Below are 25,786 nucleotides of genomic sequence, written 5' to 3'. Positions count from 1 at the left end.
ATTGTATCATGCATTGGTCATTGTTCGTTGCATCTCGTGTCGTTGCATGAGTCGTGTTTGAGTCATTTTGCTCAGGTTCATTTGTAGGGGTCTGTTTGTAGTCCCAGTCTTGGTTCAGTGCCCTGGGTTGAGTGGGATAGAGGTTGATTCGTATCTCTGAGTTGCTATAGACGAATTCATAGTTAGTTTCGATTGGTTAGCTTATCGCTTCTGTGGTTTCGATTCAGAAGGCATTGACCATTTTGAGTTAGAGGATGGATACTCGGCAGAGTAGGCATGTAGTGCTCGGGGACACGCCATCTGATATAGTGACACCACCTGTTATACCTGTTCAGATGCCAACTACACAGACTTTACATGATCAGGCTACTGACATTCCACCTATTGTCACACCAGTTACCATTATTGAGGATCCTCGTTCTCGTATGGACAGACTCGAGCGGAGGATTAGACAGATGAGAGATCTTGATGAGATGATTTCATGGGATGACCCTGACGATGTGCCAGTGGCCACTTTGCCAGTCTGTTTCAGGATGCCTGATATAGAGAGATATACGGGTGTTGGATGTCCCCGTATTCATCTTAGACTTTATATCACAGTTATGAGGGCTCTTGGTCTAGATGAGGCACAGTTGCTCACTTTGTTTCCATTGTCATTGAGCGGCATGACATAGAGATGGTACGCTTCATTAGAGACATCTCGTCGGAGAACTTGGGAGGACTTAGCACAGGAGTTTCTGAGACAGTATTCCTTCAGTGGTGATACGAGCATTACGCATAGAGAGCTTGAGTTTCTTGGACAGGGATCAGATGAGTCTGTTTCTTCTTTTATCTCCCGCTAGAGGGAGAACGTCGCGGAGATGATTGAGCGACCTACCGAGAGTGATCAGATGAGCGTGTTTTTGAGGAGTTTGCATCTTAGGTTTGCTCGACATCTGACAGGAGTCCCATTCCAGGATTTCAGATCATTGGTTCAGGCTTTGTTCGATGTAGATGATGGCATATCTAGAAGATTATGGTCAGATATTATTCCTTCTCCAGATACTAAGGGGAAGGGAGTTGTTGGATCATATGAGAGCGATGGAGGCGTATGTTCTGTGGACTTTCAGCATCGACGACCTGGTTATCATCCCTATGCGAGGTTATTGCAGATACCCAAGAGCGATATCCCGCCTTTACAGCATCATCATCCTCATTCAGTTCAGCAGTACCCTTCTGTGCATCCTCATACTGTCACGGTGCGACCTTCATTTCAGTTTCAGTGTCCACAGACTAGTATCCCACGGCATGAGCAGTCTCGTCCCCATCGGCGACATCAGAGGACTTATTCTGATTTGGGGATGCCTTTGGATAAAGCTTTTGAGCGACTCGGATCTACTGGTTTTTTAGTACCATTAGCCCCTAGGCCACCCCCGAGTACCTTACCTCCGCGTTTTCATGCTCACGAGTTCTGTGCATTTCACCATATGGCATCCACCGTACTGACTATTGTGTTTCTCTACGTCATACCATACAGGATCTTATTGACAGTGGTGCGGTTAGCTTTCCTGGAGCGACCACAGATACTGATCTTGGTCCAGATATGACTACTGATTCCTTTCCAGCCTAGTCCACCCATGCAGTTCCTCCTCCTTCGGGCTTATACCATCATGTTTGGGACACCCAGGGCACTGATATTCATAGGACACTTTGATATTGCATAACTTGTTAGTCTATTTTGGGACTACATTGTTAGTTGGTCGTTTGGGTTTTTGTTCTCTTTTATTTTATATTTGAGTCTTATTTTATAGTTAGTGATTCGAGTCATACCCTGTGTTTCGAGAGTAGACCTTAGTGTCTTATTTTGCATGATGTACTCTCATTTCACTTAGTGATATTATTTCTTTCTTGGGTATGTGTCTCCATCTTCTTTTTATTATTATCATTGTTTCATATCATGCATTTTATGTGTTGTTATCTTGGGTAACACCGTGTGTTGCTTTGTTTTTATCTCTTGCATGTGTTTGTTTTAGAGTCTTGAACAGTTTTAGTGTCGTGACTGGTCCCCGAGCAGAGATTGATGGTATGATGGTTATGATACAGAGTACATCGAGATTAGACTCCTTCAGTTGAGGTTCACCATGTCAGACGAGATCGCATCCATTACTCTTACTACTCTTTATGAGATGATGGTGGATTTGACGCAGAGGGTTGAGAGGATGGAGCTTATTTTGTCAGAGCATCCATCATCATCGAGAGGAGCTCCAGGAGTAGCGACGCCTTCATTGCTACATTTGACTTCATCGGCATCTGTTACTTTGGGTGCCTCGCATCCACGACCTCACCCACATTCAGTGCTCCAGCAGCATTCCTCATCCATTTCATTGGCTGCATCGACACGACCTCCATCCCGGGATTGGGGTCCTTCAGTTATCACAGTTCCTCAGGAGCGACTTCACCCTCGTCGACGATGCCGGAGACACTTTTCAGATTTGAGCACACCCCTGAGCAGAGTTTTTGAGACGTACCAGGCCATGGGACTTTTGGCTCCTCTGGCTCCTAGGGCACTTCCGGATCCTGTGCCTTCGCAGTTTCGGCTTGATTTATATTGTACGTACCATCAGTCAGCAGGACATCACATTGATCGTTGCACTACTCTACGACACGCCATACAGGACATTGTTGATTCTGGGACGTTTGGGCATCCTCAGTCCGATATGTTTCCTATTCCTACCTTAGCTCAGGCCATGCATGCAGACGCCCCTTCACCAGCAGTCCCTGATCTTATTGACTTGGGCGATTGACTCATGATTGGCTTACCTTGGTACAGTGGTGCTCAGATTTTGTTCCTTCTATGGCCAGAGATGTGATGACAGGACCAGTCTCTATTTTTTGTTTTTGTTTGTTTAGTCTTGTTTTGCTTTTGACTTTTAGAGACTATAACTCGATTCTTGAGTATTGTCTTTGTTATCCTTCTTTTGCATGATGTACTCATCGGATTATCCCATTGGATGCATTTTCTTTTATGGACATATCTTTGGGTTTTGTGATATGATGTGTTGTATTTTTTTACTTGAGGCATCTCTTCACTTGCACATTGTGGTCTCGAGGCTTGACCTGTCATGGGGGATATTGAGCCTATTAGCCTAGGATCAAAGATTTGACCTAGGGAATTCGAGACTGTGACACATCTTCTTATGATCATAGCAGTACCTTGCTCACTTCCCACACCTTGCTTTGTTTTGACCTACATCCATCCATTATGAGCTTTGCATAGCATCGCCCTTGAGACCATTATATGACCTTTCCATCCTCGATTTTTTCTAGCTTTACACATCCCCTCTCTGATTCGACCAAGTAGAGTGTGAGGAGTTTGAGCCCATGGTTGTTCTTGCATGGCGAAGGATATCTTATGATCTTCGGGTGGCTTACGATGAGTGGATTGGTTGATTGCTTGATGAGACTGTCACTTATTTCACCGTGAGTACAGAGATTGATCCTATATGATGAGAGTTGGCTCATGATGGGCAGTCGTGTCTGATGAGATCACCGTTTACTTTGCCTTGAGATGATCATCTTTGAGATTATCATAGAGCATTTGGAGTACGGTTGGTGCATGATTCTAGAGGATTGACATGGTCGTATCAGGTAGACATTGATCTCTAATATTGATCATTTGAGGGCTTGATAGCATGATGTTTGAGACCGTGGTCGCAGGATGGGTGGCCTTCATTTTGGTTAGCTCACATCTTATTACCTTTATTGACATCTAGTCCGTTTCTAGCCCATTGAGCCTCGCATGCGCATTATAGCCTTTTTTTCTTATCGCCTTGCTCACATTTTCACACCGGGATAGGGGCCCTTCAGTACATGCATGCATTGTTTAGGAGTCTCATGAGCCTTAAACCTAGGGGCATGCTTTTCTCGTTATCTTTTCCTATCACTGCACCTCTGCATTTTCATCTCATCTCATTGGTTGTGTTCCTCATCCCTTCTTCCTTATCCTATCTACTACTTGTTTGCTTCATATTTCTCTTCACCCTGAGTGGTGATCCTCCTCAGTTCATCACATGGAGGATAGTCATGTCATTTTCCACCGTCTATCTCGCGGACACTGGTTTAGAGATCCTTAGTTTGAGAAGGTCATCTTGTCAGAGAGAGTTTGTTTGTTACCTTAGCACTTGGGAGTGTGTCCATTTGTTATTGATATCATCTTTAGGGTTCATTTGTTCACGTTCAGGGTACGCGTATTTGTATATATGTAAAAAAAAAAATTATTATTATTATTATTATTATTATTATTAGCACATGTGTGTATGTGCATAGTGTTCTCGATCATTGAGTATGTATATTGATGTTTGGGGATCATTTTTATCGAGTATGTTCGTTATTGGGAGTTCGTATGTGAGCTCTCTGGGATCTCATGTTATTTGTATTGCTTCGTCATATCTATTTATGAGAGAGATGAGTGACCTTCTCCTAAGGACTCCGAGTCATTGTCCTTTCCATCATTACATTCATTATTGATGTGATTTCACTTCATGTTTGATCTGAGTCAATCACCACCTTTCTTCATATATTCATTGTTTCGCTATCGTTTTTATCGTCGCTTGTGTTTCACCTCATCCCCTTCACGTCTTATTCTCTCCTTATAGCAACGCATCTCGGGTTCGATACTCATTGCATCATCATTGTTACCATGTTCACAGTAGGCATCTTCAGGTCCATGGCTCACGAGATTTTCTATACATGTTGCATTTTATACATGAGGGCATGGGTTTTGATCATTGGGTATTTGGGCCTAGTTTCCCTTCATTTCTATCACCCTATCACCCTAGCCTTCGTTACGTCCCGAGTCTTAAGACCACCCTGAGGCCATGACATCACTCGTTGTGTTTGATAGCTCTTATGTGAGCGATACTTGGGATTGATTCGGGAGCATTCTGTTTGTGATGGACCAGGAGTTATGGTATGATCCCTACACTGGGGCATAGCCATCTTAGAGAGTTTTTTTTCTATTGGATGACCATTATGTTGAGGCATACTCTTCTCAATCGATGACGGATTTTTGAGCCATGTCCATTCCTCGGAGGATATCAGTCTTTTTTCACATTGGAGCATGAGATATGATTGGCACATTTCATCTGGTGTACTTTACACAGAGGCATACCCTTTTTCGGTCGATGATGGTTTATTAGGTATAGCTGTTCCTTGGAGGTGTTTAGATTCCTTTCACATTGGAGTACCAGATATGACCGGATGATTTCTTTGATATGATTACAGGAGCGTAGCCTTCTCATCATTGTTGACAGATTTTTCAGATGATTGGATCAGGACACGGACACTTATGAGAGCATACAGCGGAGTTTAGTCATTTCAGGGTTTGCCCTATACTGGGGCATAACCCTTTCATTGGCGGTTGATCTTAGAGATACCAGTTCACATTGGGACATGCTCTTTCTTTAGAGGAGGTCAGATACTCTCTTCACATTACCACGATGACTTTGAGGAGCGGAGATTCATTTTGATCAGGTGATGCATGATTGGTTGTACTCTTCTCATGGATGTTTGATTTGGAGATGCTTACATTGGGGCATAGCCCACTCATCAATGATGATTTTGTGAGATGACAGTTTATGCCAGACACACACTTTCCAGAGATCATTCTGCATTGAGAGCTTACCCATTTTGAGATGATGCATTCATACTAGGGCATACCCACCTTGCTGACTTTGACATTGAGACTCCATTTCGTGTTTATGATTGCTGCTTTTGACGGATCATGGAGTCATTGACACCCTAGGCCCAGTCTTCTCGGCGTACCTAGTTTGATTTGGATATTCACTTATCTTTGTTACGCACCCATACATTCTTCATTGGACACCGTTATACCTGCACCCATCTTATCAGAGCCTTACATCTTTTGAGCTTACATATTTCATCATCTTACCTGACTTTATCCCTTTCTCTTGATCCGAGGAAGATGTGGACTAGTCTTGAGCTTTCTGGTTGAGTTTTCACATGCCTTTGGACATTATGTTCAACATCTCCCATGATGGTAGGGCCTGTTATATTGTTGATGCATTTGGGATGATGTACTCATATTGATAGTTGAGATGTTGTGTCTTGATTTGCTTGCATTTCAGACCTAGAGTTTTGGTCAACATTTGTTTGATCCATTATTTTGGGTTTTCTTTGTTAGCATAGTTTTGGTGATGTTTGGTCTTGTTCTAGCATTTGTTCATTAAGGCTATGTATATCATTTTCACTGCATCATCGTTGAGCATATCCCAGAATTTCTTGTTTGATGACATTCTATGTCTTATGTTGGTTACTATCTCACACTAGGGCATACCCCCGTCCTTGAGTTCATCGATTTTCTTTTGCAGACTTTCTCACTACTCATTCTACTTCTTAACCTTTGTGAGTTGTCATACTGGGGCATACCCCCATCCTTGAGTTCATTGATGTTTTGCAGATCTTTTCTCATTATTCGATCTATTTCTTGATCTTTGTGAGTCGCCATACTGGGGCATACCCCCTTTAGCGCTTTTCTACTGGGGCATACCCCCCTCTCTTTGGGTTTATCGTGTCTCGTGTTGATTTCATGGTTGTCAGACCCATTTGTCGATCTTTACGGGTTATCACTTAAGGCATCCCCCTATTTTTAGTTTGTTTAGGGCATCCCCCTACCGTCAGTTTGTTTAGGGCATCCCCCTTTGTTTCGGTTTTTCACCACCATAGATCAGACATCTATGGGCTTTGATCAGTTTTTCACCATCATAGATTTTCATCTATGAGCATTTGTTTTAGATTCACCACCATAGATCAGTCATCTATGGGCTTTCCAGATTATCACCACCATAGATTAGACATCTATGGACTTTGATCAGCTTTCACCACCATAGATTTTTATCTATGGGCATTTCAGTTATTTCACCACCATGGATTTTCATTCTTCGGCTTTCGAGATTATCACCACCATAGATTTTCATCTATGGGCATTTCAGTTATTTCACCACCATGGATTTTCATCCTTAGGCCTTCAAGATTATCACCACCATATATTTTTATCTGTGGGCATTTGAGAGTTTCACCACCATAGATTGGCATCTATGGGCATTTTTATTGTATCACCATCGTATGTCTTCACCTATGGGCCCTCTAGTTTAGTGTTTAGGTTTAGTTTTTTTGGTTTGGTTCCAGAGCCATTATTTTTCTCAGTTTATTGTTTAGAGTCAGTCTTGTCACTCAGAGTCACAGCTCCTGGCATTTATATTCACTGGCATTGCATATCTTACCTTCATGGTTTTGCATCTGTCCTCGGTTTTCCTCGCTTCGTTACTCGGTGCTTATCGCATATTCATCTCGTACTCCAGGGTGGTTCGACCGTTACTCGTCTTTGATATGGTTTTTCGAGTCATTTTTGGAGACGTCTTAGAGGGAGCCTAGGTCCTTAGTGTAGCTTCAGAGACGCCTGGAGACATCATTTTTTCTTTTAGTATTGGAGCCCTTATGTTCGTTTGTTGGCCTGAGTGACTTTGCGTTTCACTCGTGTCCCTATGGGGGTCTTCTTGGTTCTTCGGTAGAGTTCACTTCATTCCACTCACTATTCACACTTTCTTTTCATTCCAGTGTTCATATTCCTTACACTCGTGAGCTCTACCGAAGAGGGGCATATTTGTAGACCCTCATTTAGGCATGGGTCACTTTTTCTCTATTTGTTTTTGCAGATCACATTTTTAGCCAGGTGTCACTATCCCAGTGGGCCATGTGTCACATCCTTAGTGGTCATAAAGAATCAACCTCGCTTTTTGAAGCTGTAGTAGGACTTTGACACGTGGAGAACTTTCTAGAAGGGGGTCCCACAGGCCGTCACGAGGCGCGGATGAGAGAGAAGGAAAGGTGGCTATAGAAGGAGTGGTGCAGAAAAGGTGGCTGCTGCAGAGATCGATGGAGGTGACGGCATTGTAGAGGAACAGGGGAGGCAAATCCAAAAAAGGGAGAGTGGTTGGGCAAGCCATGCTGGCTGACCGGTGAACAGGAGGGCGAAAGAGTGGCTTGCAAGGAAAGACACCAAAGGTAGGAAAAGGGGGGAGAGTTTTTTTGAGAGAAAAAGAGTGTGGGGAACTTGAAGAGGAAGCTAAGAACAGAGGAGCGTAGAGTTGCTGAAAAGGGTCCAGGACACAGAGCTGAGAAGGGAGATTTCAAGGTATGACCATTTGTTTTTTTGTATATTTTCCTTCTTTTTTTTTTCAGACTGTCTAGGTCTAATTCTCACTGATTTTTCATTTCTGCTTGTTAGGTTGTTCTATTTTGGTGATTACTAATTAAATATTGGAAGAGTTTGCTGTGTTTTATGCCCTATTCTGAAGAGTATTTTTCCATCTTAACTCACTATATGTTGGACCCATGGATGAAATGATGAAATGGGCCCGATATGCTGGTTGAAGTCTTCATGTTCTTCCTCTTGTTGCTATCCTGTTATCCCCTTGTTTTCTTTTCCTCCCTGAGTGCATACTCAAAGCTCCAAAGTCTTAGCTGCTTTCCGTGAAGCTTCAAGCCATGGCCTCCTTGTGGCTAGAATTTGGGTTTTCAGTGATGATGAGAACAGACCTTTTCAGTTTTCTCCAAGCTTTCACAGTCAACAAATACCCAAGGTCGCATACTACTAGGCATATTCGTCGGCTAAACACGGAGGCACATCTGCTGGTGGCCTGCCCATAGTGTTTATGTCCATGCACATGTCTTCACTCTGCATGACCCCTATCCCTATTCTCATGCAGGCGTGTCGTCATCTCATCCCCATGTTTTTTTCCCTTATCCACCATACCCATCGTTCGTCTATCCACCTCTCTCTCTAGGTCGTCGTACCTATTTCCTCACTCAAGCTTGCAGGAATCAAGCATCCTCCACCACACCCATTTTCCTCTCATTCATTCTCCACCCCGCTCCCTCACTTACATGGAGTCTCACGGGTGCATGCTATCCTTCACTCCTTCACATACCCATTAAAACCACTCACCCAAGCTTCCCTATCCATACAACCCATACCTATCCTTCATACCACTCATAACCATGTTCTACCATACCCGTGTGTACACCCATTTAACCATACCACCAAACCCGTTTCTCTCTCTAAACCTTCATCTACCTGCGGGATCCTCCCTAAAAAATGCCGCGTGGCTCTTCCCTCCCTGCGACGCGCGGCATAGCTCATTCCACCCGGGGAAGAATTCTATCCGGCCAACGTCCCACCTTCTCCGGATGCCTCACATTCGGAATTCTGTCCGGCCAATATACCACTTTCTCCGGATGTCTCACATCCGAAATCCTATCCGGCTAACGTTCCACCTTCTCCGGATGTCTCACATCCGGAATCCTATCCGGCCAACATCCCACCTTCTCCGGATGCCTCACATTCGGAATTCAATCCGCCGACATTCCATCTATTCTGGATGTCTCACATCCGGAATTCTGTCCCGCCGACGTCCCACCTTCTCCGGATGTCTCACATTTGGAATTCTGTCCCGCCGACGTTCCACCTTCTCCGAATATTTCGCATCCGACTCCTGACGCTGGGTGGAAGAGGGGCGATTCAACTTTGCCGGTCAGACATGTCCGGATCTTTTGATAGCGCTTACCTAGAGAGCATCCGCAGCCTACAATTTAGATTCCCCGGACAGCTTGGCTCGTTAGACCCTTGTGATCCGCCGAATCCATTTTCGCCCGCAATCTTCTGCTCCTCTTGATTTTAATAGGCATGAATGTTTTCTTCATAATTTCGGAATAATGGAATCTGTGATATTACTTCATGCAAAATAAATGGGTTTTGGTGAGAGCCCGACATATGTGACTTTATAATTGATTGATTGATTGATTTAGTTGTCATGCATGATTGTTTCTATTCTGCCCTATGACATGCTTGAAATTATTCTTTAATTGTGCACTAACCTCACTTCTTGATAGCGCATTGTGACTCGTCGCCCCGGGTACGTATCTATTCTCATTCTGGTATTTTTATATGCATGTTTTGATTTTCATATGTGCATGATAGTTCTGGGTATTCACTGTTTTACTCATTCATTGCCATGATTGCTTCATTTTATTAATAGAGACCCGACTTTAGGGACTTAGAGGGGTGCTACGGTTTCTACCGTATCTTCCCGATAAGTAACCTGACCCCCGAATCCGATCCCGTTTTTTTTTTTTTGCAAACCGCCTTTTCCAAAATAAAGAGTCACACTTAGGGTTTTTCTTTCTTATTTTGTTTACCCTTTTAAAAATAAAACAAAAATAAGTGGCGATTCCAAGTCAGTTTTCTTAATCAAATAAAATCATTTTTTTTTTCAAATTAAAATCGAGCTCAACTTCGAGTGAGAAACGCATTGAGCCGAAATGCGGGGTCCACACAAATATATATGCATTGAAACTTGTATAATTGAAGATATATTAAAAATAAAGTTAGAGAAAATTACCTAGAAAATGTAGACAAAAATGTTTATTAAAAAAAATAATTTGGAAGAATTATTAATTTCTTCTATAAAATGTGGGTTCTACACCAGACTTTGCTATAACACTTTACAAACGTAGATGATTGGAAAAAAAAATGTTAAAACCTAAGATGATAGTTATGTTTTTTAGTCAAGTTTATGATTGCATTAGAACTAATAATATTTACAATTACGTTTCAAGAAATAAATTATAAAATCGTTTTATAATTAATACTGAAAATCATGTTTTTAATGTTTTAATTAAAATGCTAAAATCAACATTACCAATATTGATTTTAAATTTTATGAATTTTTAAACTAAACTAATAGTGGTAATTAAAAGCTTGTGTTGGTCGTGTAATTTAAAAATAGTTTTCTATTTTTAAAAACAAAAATATGTTTTTAAAAATTTGTGATATTGTTTAACCATTATTCTCTAGAAATTATTTTTAAAAACAAAGAGAAATAAAAAATAATTTTTTGAAAATAGGCAAGAGTTGTTTTCATCCATTTTTAGAAACAAAAGGAAAACATCAACTCATTTAATAATATTTTTGAAACTTGTTTTTAAAAACTATTTTTTATTATTTAACTTAAAAACAAATTTTAAAAAATATGGTACCCTAAAATTTTAGGATGATAAAGAATTATTAATTTTACAAATAATTTCACACTCAATACATTCCTAAACCACCATTTATATTTTAAAACTACTTTTAAAATATAACAAACTACAAATCCCGACCACATATTTTTGTCAAAAATTTTAAAATATCAACTATTGAAAATAAAAAAGTTAATTTCATTCTTTTTTTTGAGATGTTAATTAAATATATTTAATTTTTATTAAATACTTTTTCGTATCATTTTCATTTCTATTTTTTTACTTATATTCATACTCGCTTAAAAAAAAAAAGGAAGATATTTAATGAAATTTAAAGTTACATTTAACCAAGGAGATAATGAAATTATCCCAAAATAAAATAGTTTATAAAATGAAAAATAAGCGTCGGGAAAAAGTTGTGTGGTACAGGCACTACGGTTCACACTTCTCAGCAGCATGAAAGACGTGGGTGTTCACCTTCCCTAGACTAACACAAACAAGCCACGTGTCCCTCTCACGTCCACTTTTATTTATTTTATTAATTATATAATTTTATACGGACCGGACCACCCACACCACGCAGAGTCATCTTCACAGCCCCATTGTTACATCGTAGAGGCTACAGTTTATTTCTCTCTCTACAATCTTGCACGTCTCACTCTAGTGGCCTCTGATTCTTCCATGGACGCAGCAGCAACGGCGACGGCGTCGCAGCTCGTGTACTGCGGAATCGAGCCTCTTCGTCGCACCTGCCCCGCCGCTTCCAAGAAGAGAGCTATGCCTTCTGGAATAGTTGCGTTTCGGCGACCAAACGGCGTGGTTCGGGCCGTGGCCACCGACCCCAAGCCTACCCAAACAGAATCTTCTGGATCGTCTCCGAGGCGGGGGGTCGTCAATGGGTCTTCTAGATCTCCGCCTGTCAATGGCGTTTCGACGGTAGTAGCTATTTCTGTTTGGATGATGAATGTTTTGATTAGTTCTTTGTTAACGGTTTTTGTTTGTTTCTTTTGTTTTTTTTTTTTTTCGTTTTTGGTTTTATGGCCCATTCGGTTGTTGGGAAATTTAGGAAAATTAAGAAAGAAACTGCGACGCGTTCTTGAAATATGAGACTCGGAAATGTTTCGGGTTTGTTTTTGTTTTTCTTGTCTGTTTTCTCGGGAACTGAAGAACGGGATGTATTTTCCAGTTTAAATTAGTTCAGACGTCCATATGGTAGCTAAGAAAATACAGGACAAGAACAAAAAAATAAATTATGGGTCCTATATTTTCATTGTTTTGGTTTCCGATCACTGAAAATCTACTCAGCAGTGTCAAACAATAAAGAAATTTCTTAGACAAAGTTATGATTTCTTCCATTTTCTACATTTTTTTGAGCAACCGGACGGATTATGAACTGTGTATATAAATTGATTGTTTGATTACCCAACCTATAATCATTGTTTGATTTAATAATTGATTGATTTTGTTGGAGTGACAGAGAATTGGAGATGTTTCAAAAGAGATTAAAAAAGTAAGAGCTCAGATGGAAGAGAATGAACAAGTGGCTATACTTATGAGAGGTCTTAGGGGTCAAAATTTACGGGATTCACAGTTTGCTGATGAGAATGTTCAGCTTCGGCTAGTTGAGGTATATGACATGGCTAATCTAATCTTTTTGTATGCCTTTTGTTGGCTAATGTGATCCATCATCTCCTTATTCTATTTGCTTATGTCTGAGGTATTATTTGATGGCTGACAGAAGTACATGCAAGATATGGCACTGGAAAACCCATCAGTTTTTGTGCTTACAAGTTATAAAAGTTAACAGGAAAATAGCATGCTAATGAATGGATGCACAAAGTTTAAACAAGGTGTTTTACTGTGAATGGTTGTGGATCATTTCATGTTAGCTTGTGATGTTATGTGCAGTTTTGTTCTCCTTCAGGTAGATGAAAGCAGTGAGTTTTTGCCCTTGGTGTATGATCCTGCTAGTATAGCTGCATACTGGGGAAGAAGGCCTCGAGCAGTTGCCACTCGTATTGTCCAGTTACTCTCTGTTGCTGGGGGTTTTCTTTCACATCTTGCCTGGGATTTAATAAATAAGAAGGTCAAGGAGGTAAAATTTTTATTATCTTCGAGATGTTGTTTCTTTTCTTTTCTTTTATTTTTGTTTTTATTTTTATTTTTTTAATTGTTTGACTTATGGTTAGATTATGGTAGAACATCAGTGATTTTGATATGGTGGGAAAAATATCTTTTCTAGTCTGTTTCGAGTACTTATAGTAAGGTCCTTTTGTCATTTGATATCCTTTCACTTAACTAGACAAATAGTAGAATATTAGTTGTTTGATATGGTGGAAATATATATTTTATTGCTTTTGAATGCTCAGAGTCCTTCCCCTCCCTCTCCTTTCATTTTCAATATTTTTCTTTTCTTAAAAAATGTTATTTTCGAATCCCTCTGAAATTTGCTATTTACCTTCATGATTCAACCTTCTATATGGAATGGAACCACTTTGCTGTTTTATTGTTGTAATGCTCTAGGTTCATAACTGCATTGATGTTGGTTTCATGCCATTCTTTCTTTTTTCTCTCTTTTGTTCTATTTTTTTATTTTTATTTAATTTTTTTTTATCAGAAACAACAAAGGTATTGATTAAAAGTAAATAAAAACATGAGAAGGATGAAAAATCCTTCCCATGATATACAAACCTGATCAAAAGACATGAAGAAACCTCCACTATACAAGGAGGGCTATACAAAAGGAACAAAAAAGCCTATACGAGTATTACATCTCCTGAAGCTCATCTAGGAACCTCACCTTATAGGCCTAACCCTAGGGTGTACATATCAAAACCCAACTAAGTTGAATTACACTCAAAGGATAGGGTTTAAAAACGTTAGTATAATAAGCCCAAAAAGAAACATAGAAATGAAGCAAGTCCCACATCATCTCCAATGTCTTCCAAGTATCCTTGAAATTCCTAACATTCCCTTCTCTTCACACAACCCACAACGAAGTGAGACAAACGATCTTCCAAAGAGTCTTGCCTCTAGTAGAGTCTCCAAAGCACTTGAAAGAAATAACCATCATATCATGAATACTACTTGGCTGAACCCACATCATTCCAACATGTGAGAATATCCTATGTCATAATCCCATAGTAATTGGACAATGTGGGAAGAGATAACCAATCGTCTCTCTACTCCTTCTACAAAGGATGCACCAATTATGGCATAAGGCTTTGAAAGACCTTCTCAACTGTAGCATGTCATTGGTATTTACCTTCTTATATGTCACTAACCAGACAAAGACCATGACCTTAGAAGGGACTCATGATTTCCACAAAATATTAGCTGGGTGAAAAGGAACTAAATTTGATAAATTGGACAAAGTTAAGAAAAAAGATTTTACTAAAAATACTCTTGAAGAAGAAGGTACCCAAGCTTTCACATCTGGAACAAAAGGAGACAAATGTACATGGGAAAGTAAAGACATTAGTCTTTCAAGATCCTTAATTTACATTGGTTAGATTTAGATGGAAAATAAGATCCCAAGACAAAGGGGTGTCATTACCTAAGATGGTTGAAATGGATAGCTTTCTAATAAGTTTCTTTAGGGAAAATTGCCTTGGAGATTTGTAAGTGAAAGGAATCCTCTCTGGAAACGGATAATTGTAGGAAAGTATGGGCAAGATGAAAGGGGGTGGCGCACTAAAGAAGTGAGAGAAGGGTATGGTGGGGGGTGTTTAAGGTTGGGTTTAGGAATAGGGTGAGGTTTTGGAAAGACAAGTGGTGTGATGACACATCTTTAAGGGAATTGTTTATGGAGCTTGATTCTATAGCTACTTCAAAAGATGCTTGAGTGGGTGACCTTTGGGATGATGGTAGTTGGAGTTCTAGGTTTACAAGGCAGTTAGTTGTATGATTGGGAATTAGAGGAGGTAGAAGCCTTTTTTGGGAGGTTGTATACACACTCCATTACTTTGGAGATAGACGGTGTTATGGTATGTTTGCCTGCAAAGAATGGTACTTTTTTAGTCAAGTCTTCTATTATTATTTGACAAATAGGAGAATAGAGCTGTTTCCTTGTGACATAATATGGAATTTTCCATTGAAAATTAGCTTCTTTGCTTGGGAAGCAACTTGGGCCAAGATTTTGACTCTAGATTAACTTAAAAGGAGGGGTTGGAGGATTCCTAATAAATGCTACTTGTGTGTGGAAGAAGAAATGGGTGACCTTATTCTCATTCATTGTTTGAAAGTTCAAATTTTGTGGCCAGTTGCTTTTTGCGCTTTTTGGTGTCTAGTGGGCGATGCACTCTTCAATTAGAGGGGTTCTTTTGAACTAGTATGGGTCCTTTGTTGGTAAAAAGAGAAAAAAATGCTTGGAAGGTTGCTATGTTGTGGACCTTATGAAGGGAGAGAAATAGGAAAGCTTTTGATAATTATGAAAGCATGAACCAAACAATTAAAAATTATTTCTTGTATATTTTTTGGGACATGATTAGATTGTATATTAGGGATGGTTCTTTGTCATTGTTAAACTTTCTAGATTGGTTAGACTCTTTGTAGGGCACGATTGCTGGCTTTTGTGTCTTCGTGCCTTTTTTTTTTTGGTCTTTTGTTTACTTTGTATATGTCGCTTATACCTCTTTTTTGTTTAATACAATCCCTTTTTACCTATCAAAAAAAAAAAAAAAAAAAAAAAAATGAGGAGGAGATTGCAATTCTAGGCAATACACACTTCAACCAACAACCTGACTGCCATCACAACTACTCTCCTTGCCTGCTTGCTGTTTGTGTGTGTATATAGACTGATCATTATTCCTGTGCATATTTTTGTTTGTTCCTTCTCCATATTACACTCCAACCAACAACTGGACCACCAATACCACTGCTCTCCTTGCGTGCTTGCTGTTTGTCTGTGTTGCACATATCTGTATGTCAATGCCCTTGATTCTTAGTTGACTATAGAATCTTCTTACCATACCATTAAGTAGAATTACATATAAATTGTTGTATTTGCCCCTTCTTTTAGTTGCCTCTTGAAAGATCACTCAAACTGGATGTTTTTTTGTCTGTTGTTGATAGTTATGCACCTAGACAACATATAGAAGCAATCTCTATTCTATTTGATTGGTATTTATTCATGTGAATGTTTGCTCCTTCTTGCACTTACTACATGAAAAATTACTTCCTATGGAAGTATTTTTACATGTCCTTATTTCTTAGTTATGCATCCAGATGAACTACAAAAGCAACTTGCCTTTTATTTTTTGTGAATGGTTGTATTATATTTTTTGCTATTTCAAGCTCTTGCCTTATCTTTGAATAGCATTTATTTCATTTTGAATGGTTCTATTGTTACTCCCTCTAACTCCTGCTACTAGCAAAATCACTCCATGTCAGGTGAACATGAATCTCCTTCACTAATGTTGCATTAACTGTCGCAAAGTTTGAGTTAGCCATCTTCCTGTATACCCTTGGTGATGCCTAATCTTTAAATTGCAGTATGGATTCTGCCTTAATTCATTTATTTGTTCTTTTAAAATTAGAATGAAGTTGCTCGGGCAATTGAATTGAGAGAGATTGTAACATCTTTGGGTCCAGCATATATAAAACTTGGGCAAGCATTGAGTATTCGACCAGATATACTATCCCCTGTGGCAATGACTGAGTTGCAAAAACTTTGTGATAAGGTAAAGTGATTGGGTTTTCTTAATGTTCTCTATCTTATGTTAGCATTATTAAATTTATTCAAGCTTTTTATTTTATTTTATTTTTTTATAGTATCCAAATGAAAAACTCTCCTGGAAACGGAAAACCAATATTATAGTTTTAAAATTCAGTAGGATCTAAATAGAGATCAGGGGGAAGGTTTTCTTGTCCTAATAATCTTTTTATTTTTATTTTTTATCAGAAACGAAGAGAAATAAATTAGTAGAAGAAAAGAAACAGGAGAAAGAAAAGAAACAAAAGAAAGAGAAGAAACCCAGGGAAGGATGAGAGGTCCTTCCTACACAAACTGAACAAAAGAGAAAACTCCCAACAATAGAAATCTAAAAACAAAGATAAACCCCAACATTCTCAAACTTTTGAAGCGCAAACCGCAATCCAGTTGAGTTGTAAAACACTTAGAGGAACTCCTCTAAAAGTTGCAGTACAAGAAGCCCATAGAGAAGAATAGAACCGAATCAAATCCCATAACATCTCTTCCGTTCTCCCCTTATCCTAAAAAATCCTATTGTTTCTCTCTTGCCGCACCATCCATATCAAAGTAAGGCAAGCGATTTGCCAAAGTGTCTTGCCTCTTAATGAATTCCCTAAGCCTTTAAAAGCATTAACCAACATGTCCTCAAAACTCCTTGGAGGGACCCAAACCAACCCTGCTAGATTGAACAACTTGTGCCAGAATCCAATGGTAATAGGACAATGAAGAAAAAGGTGGTCAATCGACTCTCCATTTCCTTTGCAAATAATGCACCATTGAGGACAAAGGGATTTGTAGGGTCTTCTCAATTGCAACTTATCATTGGTGTTTACCTTCCCATGTGCTACTAACCAAGCTAGGGCCTTAACCTTTGAAGGGGCTTTTGAACTCCACAAAAACTTGGTCGGAAGGAACAAGATAGGATTTGAGACTTTTGACAAGGCCAAAAAAAAAGATTTCATTGAAAACAAGCTTGACGATGACAAAGACCACGCTCTTGAATCTGCCAAAGAAGGAGAGAAAAGTATAGAACTAAGGGAGGACATTAATCTCTGAAGGAGATCAATTTCTGAATCAGTAAGATTGCGGCGAAAATTAAAATTCCAAGACAGTAGAAAGGAATTCCTAAGGACATTTGAGACAGTGACCATGTTGGCGTCCCATCCATTAGGATGTGTCCCATATATACTCGCAATAACCTTATGCCAAAGACCACTCCTTTCTCTAGGGAACCTCCAAAGCCATTTCCCTAAGAGAGCAATATTTCTCAGAGAAGTCTTCCCAAAACCCAAACCTCCCAACTCCTTTGGTCTACTAACAACATCCCATCTGATAAAATGATCTTTCTTCCTTTCCCCCGCCCCAGACCAAAGAAAATCCCTTTGCATCTTCTCAATCTTTGAAGCTATTGATGCTGGGATTTTAAAGAGGGAGAGGAAGTAGCTAGGGATGTGAGACAGACAAGACTGAATTAAAGTAATCCTCCCTCCCAATGACAAAAAGGTCTTTTTCCAACCATCCAACCTCCTCGAAATTCTCTCAACCACCGGATCCCAAAAGCCTATTGTCTTTGGGTTCCCTCCCAATGGAAGGCCTAGATAAGACAAAGGCCACTCTGACACTCTACAATCCAAAACCAAGGCCAAACTAGACAACGACTCCTGCCTAGTGTTAATACCTAAAATGGTGCTTTTTTCTAAGTTGATTTTTAAACCAGAAACTTGCCCAAAAACCAAAAGGATAATCTTGAGGTTTTGAAGATGTTCCATAGAGGCTTTAGAGAAAAAGATGGTGTCATCTGCAAACTGTAACAAAGACTCTCTAGTCTTATCCCTCCCCACAAAGAAACCCTCAGTTAGCCCGGTTTCCTCTGCTCTGATCATCTACCTACTTAGAACATCTGCCACTAAAGTAAAAAGGAAATGAGAAAGGGGGTCTCCTTGTCTCAAACCTCTAGAGGCCTTAACCCAACCCTTTGCATTCCCATTAACTAGGATTGCAAAACTTGATGAAGACAAACAACCCCTTATCCAAGATCTCCATTTCTGGCTGAACCCCTTCCTTTGTAGCACATGATCTAAAAAGCCCCAATCCACATGATCATAGGCCTTCTCAAAATCGATTTTGAAGACTACCCCTTCCTCCCCTGACCTTCTTTTCTCATCCACCACTTCATTGGCTATCAACACAGCATCCAAAATGTGTCTCCCTTCGACAAAGGCTCCTTGAGAGCCAGAGATTGTTTCATGAAGAACTTTGCGTAAACGCCCTGATAAGACCTTAGCAATTATCTTATATAAACTTGTAACCAAGCTAATAGGTTATCCCATGAGGCCAAAAGTGCAATGCAGTAGAAATCATGTCATAATTATAGTAGGTTATTTCAATGACCTGTTAATAGAGATGCTTATAATGAGAGGGAAATAAAGAAACGGAGAAGCTAGGCCTCAAGGAAAGGAGAAAAAAATAAAAACTTCAATAGCCTATTAGTAGGGATGTTTGTGATGGGAGGGAAATAAAGAAATAGAGAAGCTAAACCTTAAGGACAATAAAAAGAGAGAGAAAGAGAGGTTGGGGGAAGTAGTCTCTTGATTACCATCAACTATACGAGGTCAATACAGGAAAAAACAAATCAATCTTTCTAAGTCTTGATGTTTCTAATTTTTTCTTTACTTACACATGTGCTACTGTGATTGAAGTTCTATGATAGAAAGCTTAGGAATTATCATCTTTTACTTTTTTTGCTCTAAATATGCACAATAATTATCTTAAATTCATTTTGTCATAAATTTAATTTTTCTTTGATATATAGCATTAACTAAAAATGAAATGTGATTCTTTTCTTTGATCTCTAGTAGACAGGATGTAATTGAATCCACATCTAAACATCAAGCTTGTCAATGTCCTATTTTGTAGACTTTGCATACCTAATTCCATTGATGCTGGCACCCTTTTTACTTGGCCAATCATAAAGCACCACTTGTCTGGGACTTAATGCCATGTTGACAATACAGTTCTCCACTAGCATTTGTGGACCCGCATCTTTCACATGCGTCCCCACTCAATGGCGAGACTTGTTTTTGTTGGTGAAAAATTAGTTTTGGAAAAGTTGGAGTTGCCATTTATTTTATTTTAGTTTTGAAGGGAAAATACAAAAAGAAAGAAAACCCTAAAGAAGTAACTCCACAGGTTTGGAAAAGCATGTCTTGAAAAACCTGAGTCTTGGTCTGGGGATTAGGTTACTTATCAGGAAGGTACCTCAAAGAGGTAGCACCCCTCTAAGCCCTAAAGCGTTCTCTATTGGCTAAGTCAAGGGAAATGTGACAATTAATCAGTTAATTATGGATACTTAGATAGACTAAGGTAACTTCAAAACTAGCATGTCAAAATAAGAAATCAAATCACAATCATAAAGAAGAGTTAGGGTGTGTACCTAGACTACTTCTTAAGCGTTATCACAAAACATCAAAGTTAGTTCAGAAATATTGACACACAACGTGCATTAGTATAAAAAATAATCAAACAATGCATCATGACAATCAAAGATAGAGTCAAATATGGATATAGTCCTCAATAACATATATGTTCATGGAATTTTGAAATCGAAGGATAGAAAGAGCGTATCTAGTTAGCAAGCATCAACACTTCATGGAGAAACAAGGTTAGCTCAATAACAGGTGTAAAGCAAACTCATATATATCATAGAGAGTAATTGAAATCAATCATCAAACAATCATCTTATCAGAATCAATGTCAAAGGAGATATAAAAAATGTCAGACCCCCCACCAAGGTCCAAATTACTTTTGCATGAATTGGTTCAATGAGTTCCATTATTTGGAAGCATGAAGTTTGTTTATGCTTAAAAGAAAACAAGAAAATGGTTGAAAAACCCAAGAAAATAACAAAAATTGATGCCTGAACGAAATATGGCAGCAACGGTTTTTTAAACTGAGTTTTATCAACCTAGAATCTCCCAAGGGTGAGATTAGAAAAGAGGAATTGCTTTGATGGAAATGAGATTTTGAATATCCGATTTAAAACAAGTAAGGTCACTAGGAAAAGAATAAGGATCAGGAGGAGGAGGGTAATGTGTACCAAGGGCCTGTATAGGAGTAGAGCCTGGGAATGCATTTGAGACTGTATTGCTGAAACGGATTCATGAGGAGACCTCTGCAGATTGCTGGTAGTCTAGAAAGAAACCGGCTATATTCGCTTTAGAGCCCATGTTCACTGTGTTATTACTTATTCTCCAGCTTTTGGCCCTCAAGACTCTTACTAATTCATCCATTTTCTCATAATTCCTCTCTGGATTTCAGCATCCGAGTTTCTGTGCTCCTCTATCTGTTGTGAGTTCCATACTAAACTCCTTTTCTACTGTTTTATCATCATGAGAATCAGCTTCTCACTTTCTGGAGCCTGTGGGAATTCCCCTCCTTCCAGAGCTGTTGCCCAACTAGCATCTTTTCGGACAAAAAATCAGTGATGGTCTGAAGCCTACTATCCATACATGTATCGGTTGAAGAATGAGGTGAAGATCCTGATGCCTTTCATCAGACGCTAACTCAAAGTCTGTGATGGATGAGACAATCTCAGTCAAGCTGACTTAGAGCCGTTTGGACTCTCCATGTTATATCCTTGCTTTATGATCACATGCTGCTGGTTGCCGCAAGTCAATTAACTGAATGGAACTTCTCGAGCTGCTGTATGCCAACAGATTATATTGAAATGGGTGGTACTCCGCTGCTGCTATCACTTTAGCAAGATCCTCCATGTTTTCTGTATCCAAAAGCCTCAAACTATCCCTCATTTTCCTCTGAAATACCCTGAAATTCAATTTCTTTTTCTATCAAGTTTGCCTTCAACTCTTCAATCTCGGCCTTCATTTTCTCTAGTTCCGCCTGTAGTTCAGCTTGTCTTGAACCAGGTCCAGATTTCACGTGCTCTGCATGCTCATAAGTACTTACAGGCTGCACTGTGCTCTGAATATATTCTTTGTGGTATCTGATCTTGACATCAAGAGCAGATTTTAAATATCTTATTTCGAACTTCAGAGGAGTAAGCTCTGCTTTGAGTTGATTTGACCCTTCCATTGGAATGCCTGTTAGCAGCAGCCACAAGACTGTGTCGTATTTCAGATTCCATTGCTTGCTGTAGAATTTGAGGATCTTCAAGGACATGTCGGATTATAGTAGCAGCAACATTGTCAAACCCAGAAAAGAGGCTACTTGTTGGCAAAGACAGAAGCATGGGTAAGTCTCTCTCATCAAGAAAATTAACAGTGATGGAATGAGTTCTGGTAAGAGTAGGGCATGGCTGTAGAACAGTATGCATCATTTCAGATGGAAACCAGTTCCTGATACAATTACAAGCAATCTCAATAAGTCTCTTCTGCTCATGCGTATCTATATGCTTTGGAGATAATCTCAGTGTGGCCTGCAGTTTGTTCTGCTTATCATCATCAATGGTTATAGACGTCTGCTGACCACTGACATCATCCTTCTTCAACTGTTCTGCAAGTTCTGCAATCAATTTCTTTGATCCACCTGCAGCAGCCGGTCGATAGCAAGAAAAGTTGCTGTTACCCATTGAGAGTAGACCAATCTGGAGTGAAAGTTGAGCCCTTTATCCGAGAAGGCTTCTTTTTAAAATCAGTGCTGATTGGTTGTGTAGGTTTGTAAGCATAAGACCTTACTATTGGCAAAGCATCAGGACAGATTTCATTGCAGGGGAAGGATCTCCATAATGATTCTCCAGCAGTGGTGTAGCTATTGGAAGTACTTAAGATGTCTTCTTTAGTTTCTAGTGCTGAAGTCAAAAGTACATTCAGTCGGCTTAGTCCCAGGGTTCACCTTTGTTAAAATGTTCACTGTTTTAGCACCATTGGTCTAATGCCTAGTTGTTAGCATCAGTATGGTTAGCAAGGTGACTCCTTAGAGGAGGTTTTGGAAAGGTAAACAAGAATCTCAGTTTCTGCATCACGGTTGATATTGGGGAACTGAGGTTCGAGAGAGAGCAAGGAAGGCGTTTGAGCAGTGGAACTGGCACAGGAACTGACCAGGCTCTTATGGTTCTGCTAAAAGCTGGGTGTTGGAATTCATCAGGCTTGTTTCTTCTGCCATTCCCTGTAAATCAATTCGTGGGTTCAGCTTTACTGTTGCTTTCTTTTGAGCACCATTCACCACTTCAAACTGAGCGAGGTTCCTCTTTGTACTTCTCATTCTTCAAGCTCTTATGATTTGTGGTGAAATGCACTCGACATCCTCTCAGATTGTCAATAAACAGTGTCTTGTCTTGGTTTTGGTGCTTTGCACTTGAGGAGTGGCAGAGGTTTTGGGAGCTTTCTTCCCAGATTTTGAATCAGTCTGCTTAGTTTTGGTCTTTGGTGTTTCGGAAGGATGGAAATATCATGGCAGCAAGTTTCTCTCTGGAATTAGTGTGAGCATAGGAGTTCAAAATTGCATGCTTCAGCGGCTCATTAACGTTCCTCCCAAAACTAATAACAGTAGCAGTGCTGTGACTCTTAACCATTTTCAGACTCTAGCAAAGACCTTATTCCAATATCTCTGACCTGGGATTAGTGTTCATGCTCTGAAACCCATGATTATCAGCTTTGCCACATAGTTTCTACTTGTTTACTGACAGTTGAACCTCTCCTATAATTTTCTCCTCTGCTTTTCAAAATTGTCTGTGCTTTTACAGAAGCTCCCTTAAAAGGAATGGGAAGAGGATCCATTTCCCCACCATAACAGTTTCAGAATTCTTAAGCAGTTGGTCTCTTGGCTGGACAAAGGAACAAAACCTGTATGTGACAGATCACAGGGTCAGATGCATCATCCTGCTTGCTCACCACCCATAGCATAATAACAAAATCTCTTCTCGAAAAAGGAACTGCTACTCTTGCTGTCATCTTTCTCAAAATCAACCTGCTTGTATAACTCATCAATGCTGCACTAGAACCTTCCGCTGTGTGGGAAAGATAGTTAACATGCTTAATAAGATTGTAGGCAACGTAGTCTTCCAGTGGTGCAGCGATTTTCATATGCTCCTCCTGACTGACTTCGAGAGCACTCTGCGCTTTCTTTGGGATCTGCAGTCTGATCAAGCCAAACAAGACTCCAGCACGTATATCAAATGTCAAGACACCCTCATCCTACAGTTCACCTACTAAAGCTGTAGATTTTTTCAACCTCAAATTCCCTTTTGTATCGAATTCAAAATTCCTATGTGACAGGGTAAGTATACGGGCAAGTTTATCATTTCCGTGAGTTTTCTTTTGGTGGGAAAACAACCACCCTATTTTCAACTTGATGCTGTTTACTCCAAATTGCTATAGAGCTTCTTCCACTCTAAATCTCAGAAACCCATCCCTTCAATTAATGCAATAGCCTACCTTACTTGGAGGAGGACCAGTTACCCAAGCACCTGCATTACCTGACGTTTTTGCCTTCAAATTCCAGAATAGATGTGCCAAGTGATTTCGTAATGGAATCATAGATACAAGCAGCAAAATGTGGGTTTGACCAAACTGGAAATACCACTTTTTGCACCATGAACTGGAGGATTTTTACGGATATCTCGGCATCCCTCCATAGCTAGCTAAAGGACTGTAAACTCATGAATGATCAGTTTCATCCTTTCCATCCCGCTTTGCATTCCCATAATCAATTTCCATAGGTGAAGCAGGGGCTCTGTTAGCCATAAAAAGTTGTTGAATGACTGAACCATACCACATCCATGTAAGCGATTCACCAGAACAGGATTATAGGAATCTGGCCTGCCCAATAGAAATGCCATAATTGAAATCAATAACTTTGCCGTCTCGGCATTTTTAAAGAGAGCGATCTACAGTAGGACTTGATGTCATACACATCTGATATCTCCCGAAACATCTTAGCTATCATTTCCGAATTCTACAAGCAGTGCAGTTTCCCAATGATTGTCTTTGGAGGCTGCAAGAAATAGCAGGAATTCAACAAGGAAAGGTGAATGAATAATTCCTAGGATCCAACAAGAAGCCCAAAGCAATGCTGAAATCAGTCAAAGCTTTCTTCAAATGATCCCTAAGAGAGAAGCAGAGGGTAAGTGCCAGTGGAACTGGGTGATGCTGAGCAGGGCCTTTTGTAGATCATAGTTTTGTGCAAAGCAATAGACATTCTTTCGGAGGATTGGGCATCACTGGGCTGTGGCAGAGGCTTCAGTAGAACTTCAGTCCCTGACTGTTCTGTGAACCAAAACCATCACATGGAAGATGCAAAGTTGGATGAACCGCTCATCACTAATTCCCCTGTAGCCAAAAACTGATGGCCTCACACCATCATTCCCTGTTGAAGCAATCCTATCCACAATTTCAAGAATTATGTTGACACCAGTACTTCTTAATGAGAATACAGCAAAAGCTTTTCCACCGAATTAGCCGAGAAAGCAAAAGTCTCCTTCATTGTTTACAAGGAACCGCAATGCTGAAGCTTCCTCCACTTCCTTTAAGCCTTTGAGACAAATGGCACCGAGACCATTAAGAACAAATGCATATGCTTTTGAAGGAGGAGGAAGTATTCCAGCCACTACTGAAGATAGAAGGCATCAGGAAGGCCCCAATTCATGCAAAGCAAAAAAAACAAGTAAAGCCATTAAGGCCAATTTCGGTCATGACAATCATAGCATGAGAGTTTTAGGATCCCGTAGAGTCTGCAGAAATGTAAGTAGTAGACCCAAGCACCCTTAAAAAAACCCACAATCCCGTACTCTTCTGTATGCAGTCTCTTTGCCAAAAGCTCCACACCTCCCAAATTCTTTAAACAGGAAAACTGCTGTGGCGTTGTTGTCCATGAACTGCTCATCATGGGCACCATTAGATCGAACAGCGAATGCGAAAGCAAGAAGGCGAATCCTGTTGCATAGTCTGCAAGTTCTGAGAAGAAGGCACGAGCATATCCGATTCTCCTTTCATACGTATGCAACCAAATCAATCCCATTTTCCCCCCAAAAATATTTTGCTTGCCTTCTTTGAGTGCACGTGC

The 25,786-nt window shown here is 39.9% G+C and overlaps 1 protein-coding gene across 1 annotated transcript in view; it reads left to right on the top strand.

The window, feature by feature from the left end:
- The first annotated feature begins 11,654 nt into the window (after positions 1-11,654).
- LOC117914913 (uncharacterized protein sll0005) overlaps positions 11,655-25,786 on the top strand; it is a 37,322-nt gene continuing 23,190 nt past the window's right edge. The window contains 4 exon segments of the mRNA XM_034830434.1: positions 11,655-12,012; positions 12,554-12,703; positions 13,001-13,171; positions 16,614-16,757. Of these exon segments, the coding sequence (XP_034686325.1) occupies positions 11,758-12,012; positions 12,554-12,703; positions 13,001-13,171; positions 16,614-16,757 (720 nt within the window). The 5' untranslated portion in view covers positions 11,655-11,757.

Source organism: Vitis riparia, chromosome 5, assembly GCF_004353265.1.
Source record: "Vitis riparia cultivar Riparia Gloire de Montpellier isolate 1030 chromosome 5, EGFV_Vit.rip_1.0, whole genome shotgun sequence".
Taxonomy (NCBI): domain Eukaryota; kingdom Viridiplantae; phylum Streptophyta; class Magnoliopsida; order Vitales; family Vitaceae; genus Vitis; species Vitis riparia.
This window is presented reverse-complemented; position numbering and strand designations above follow the sequence as displayed.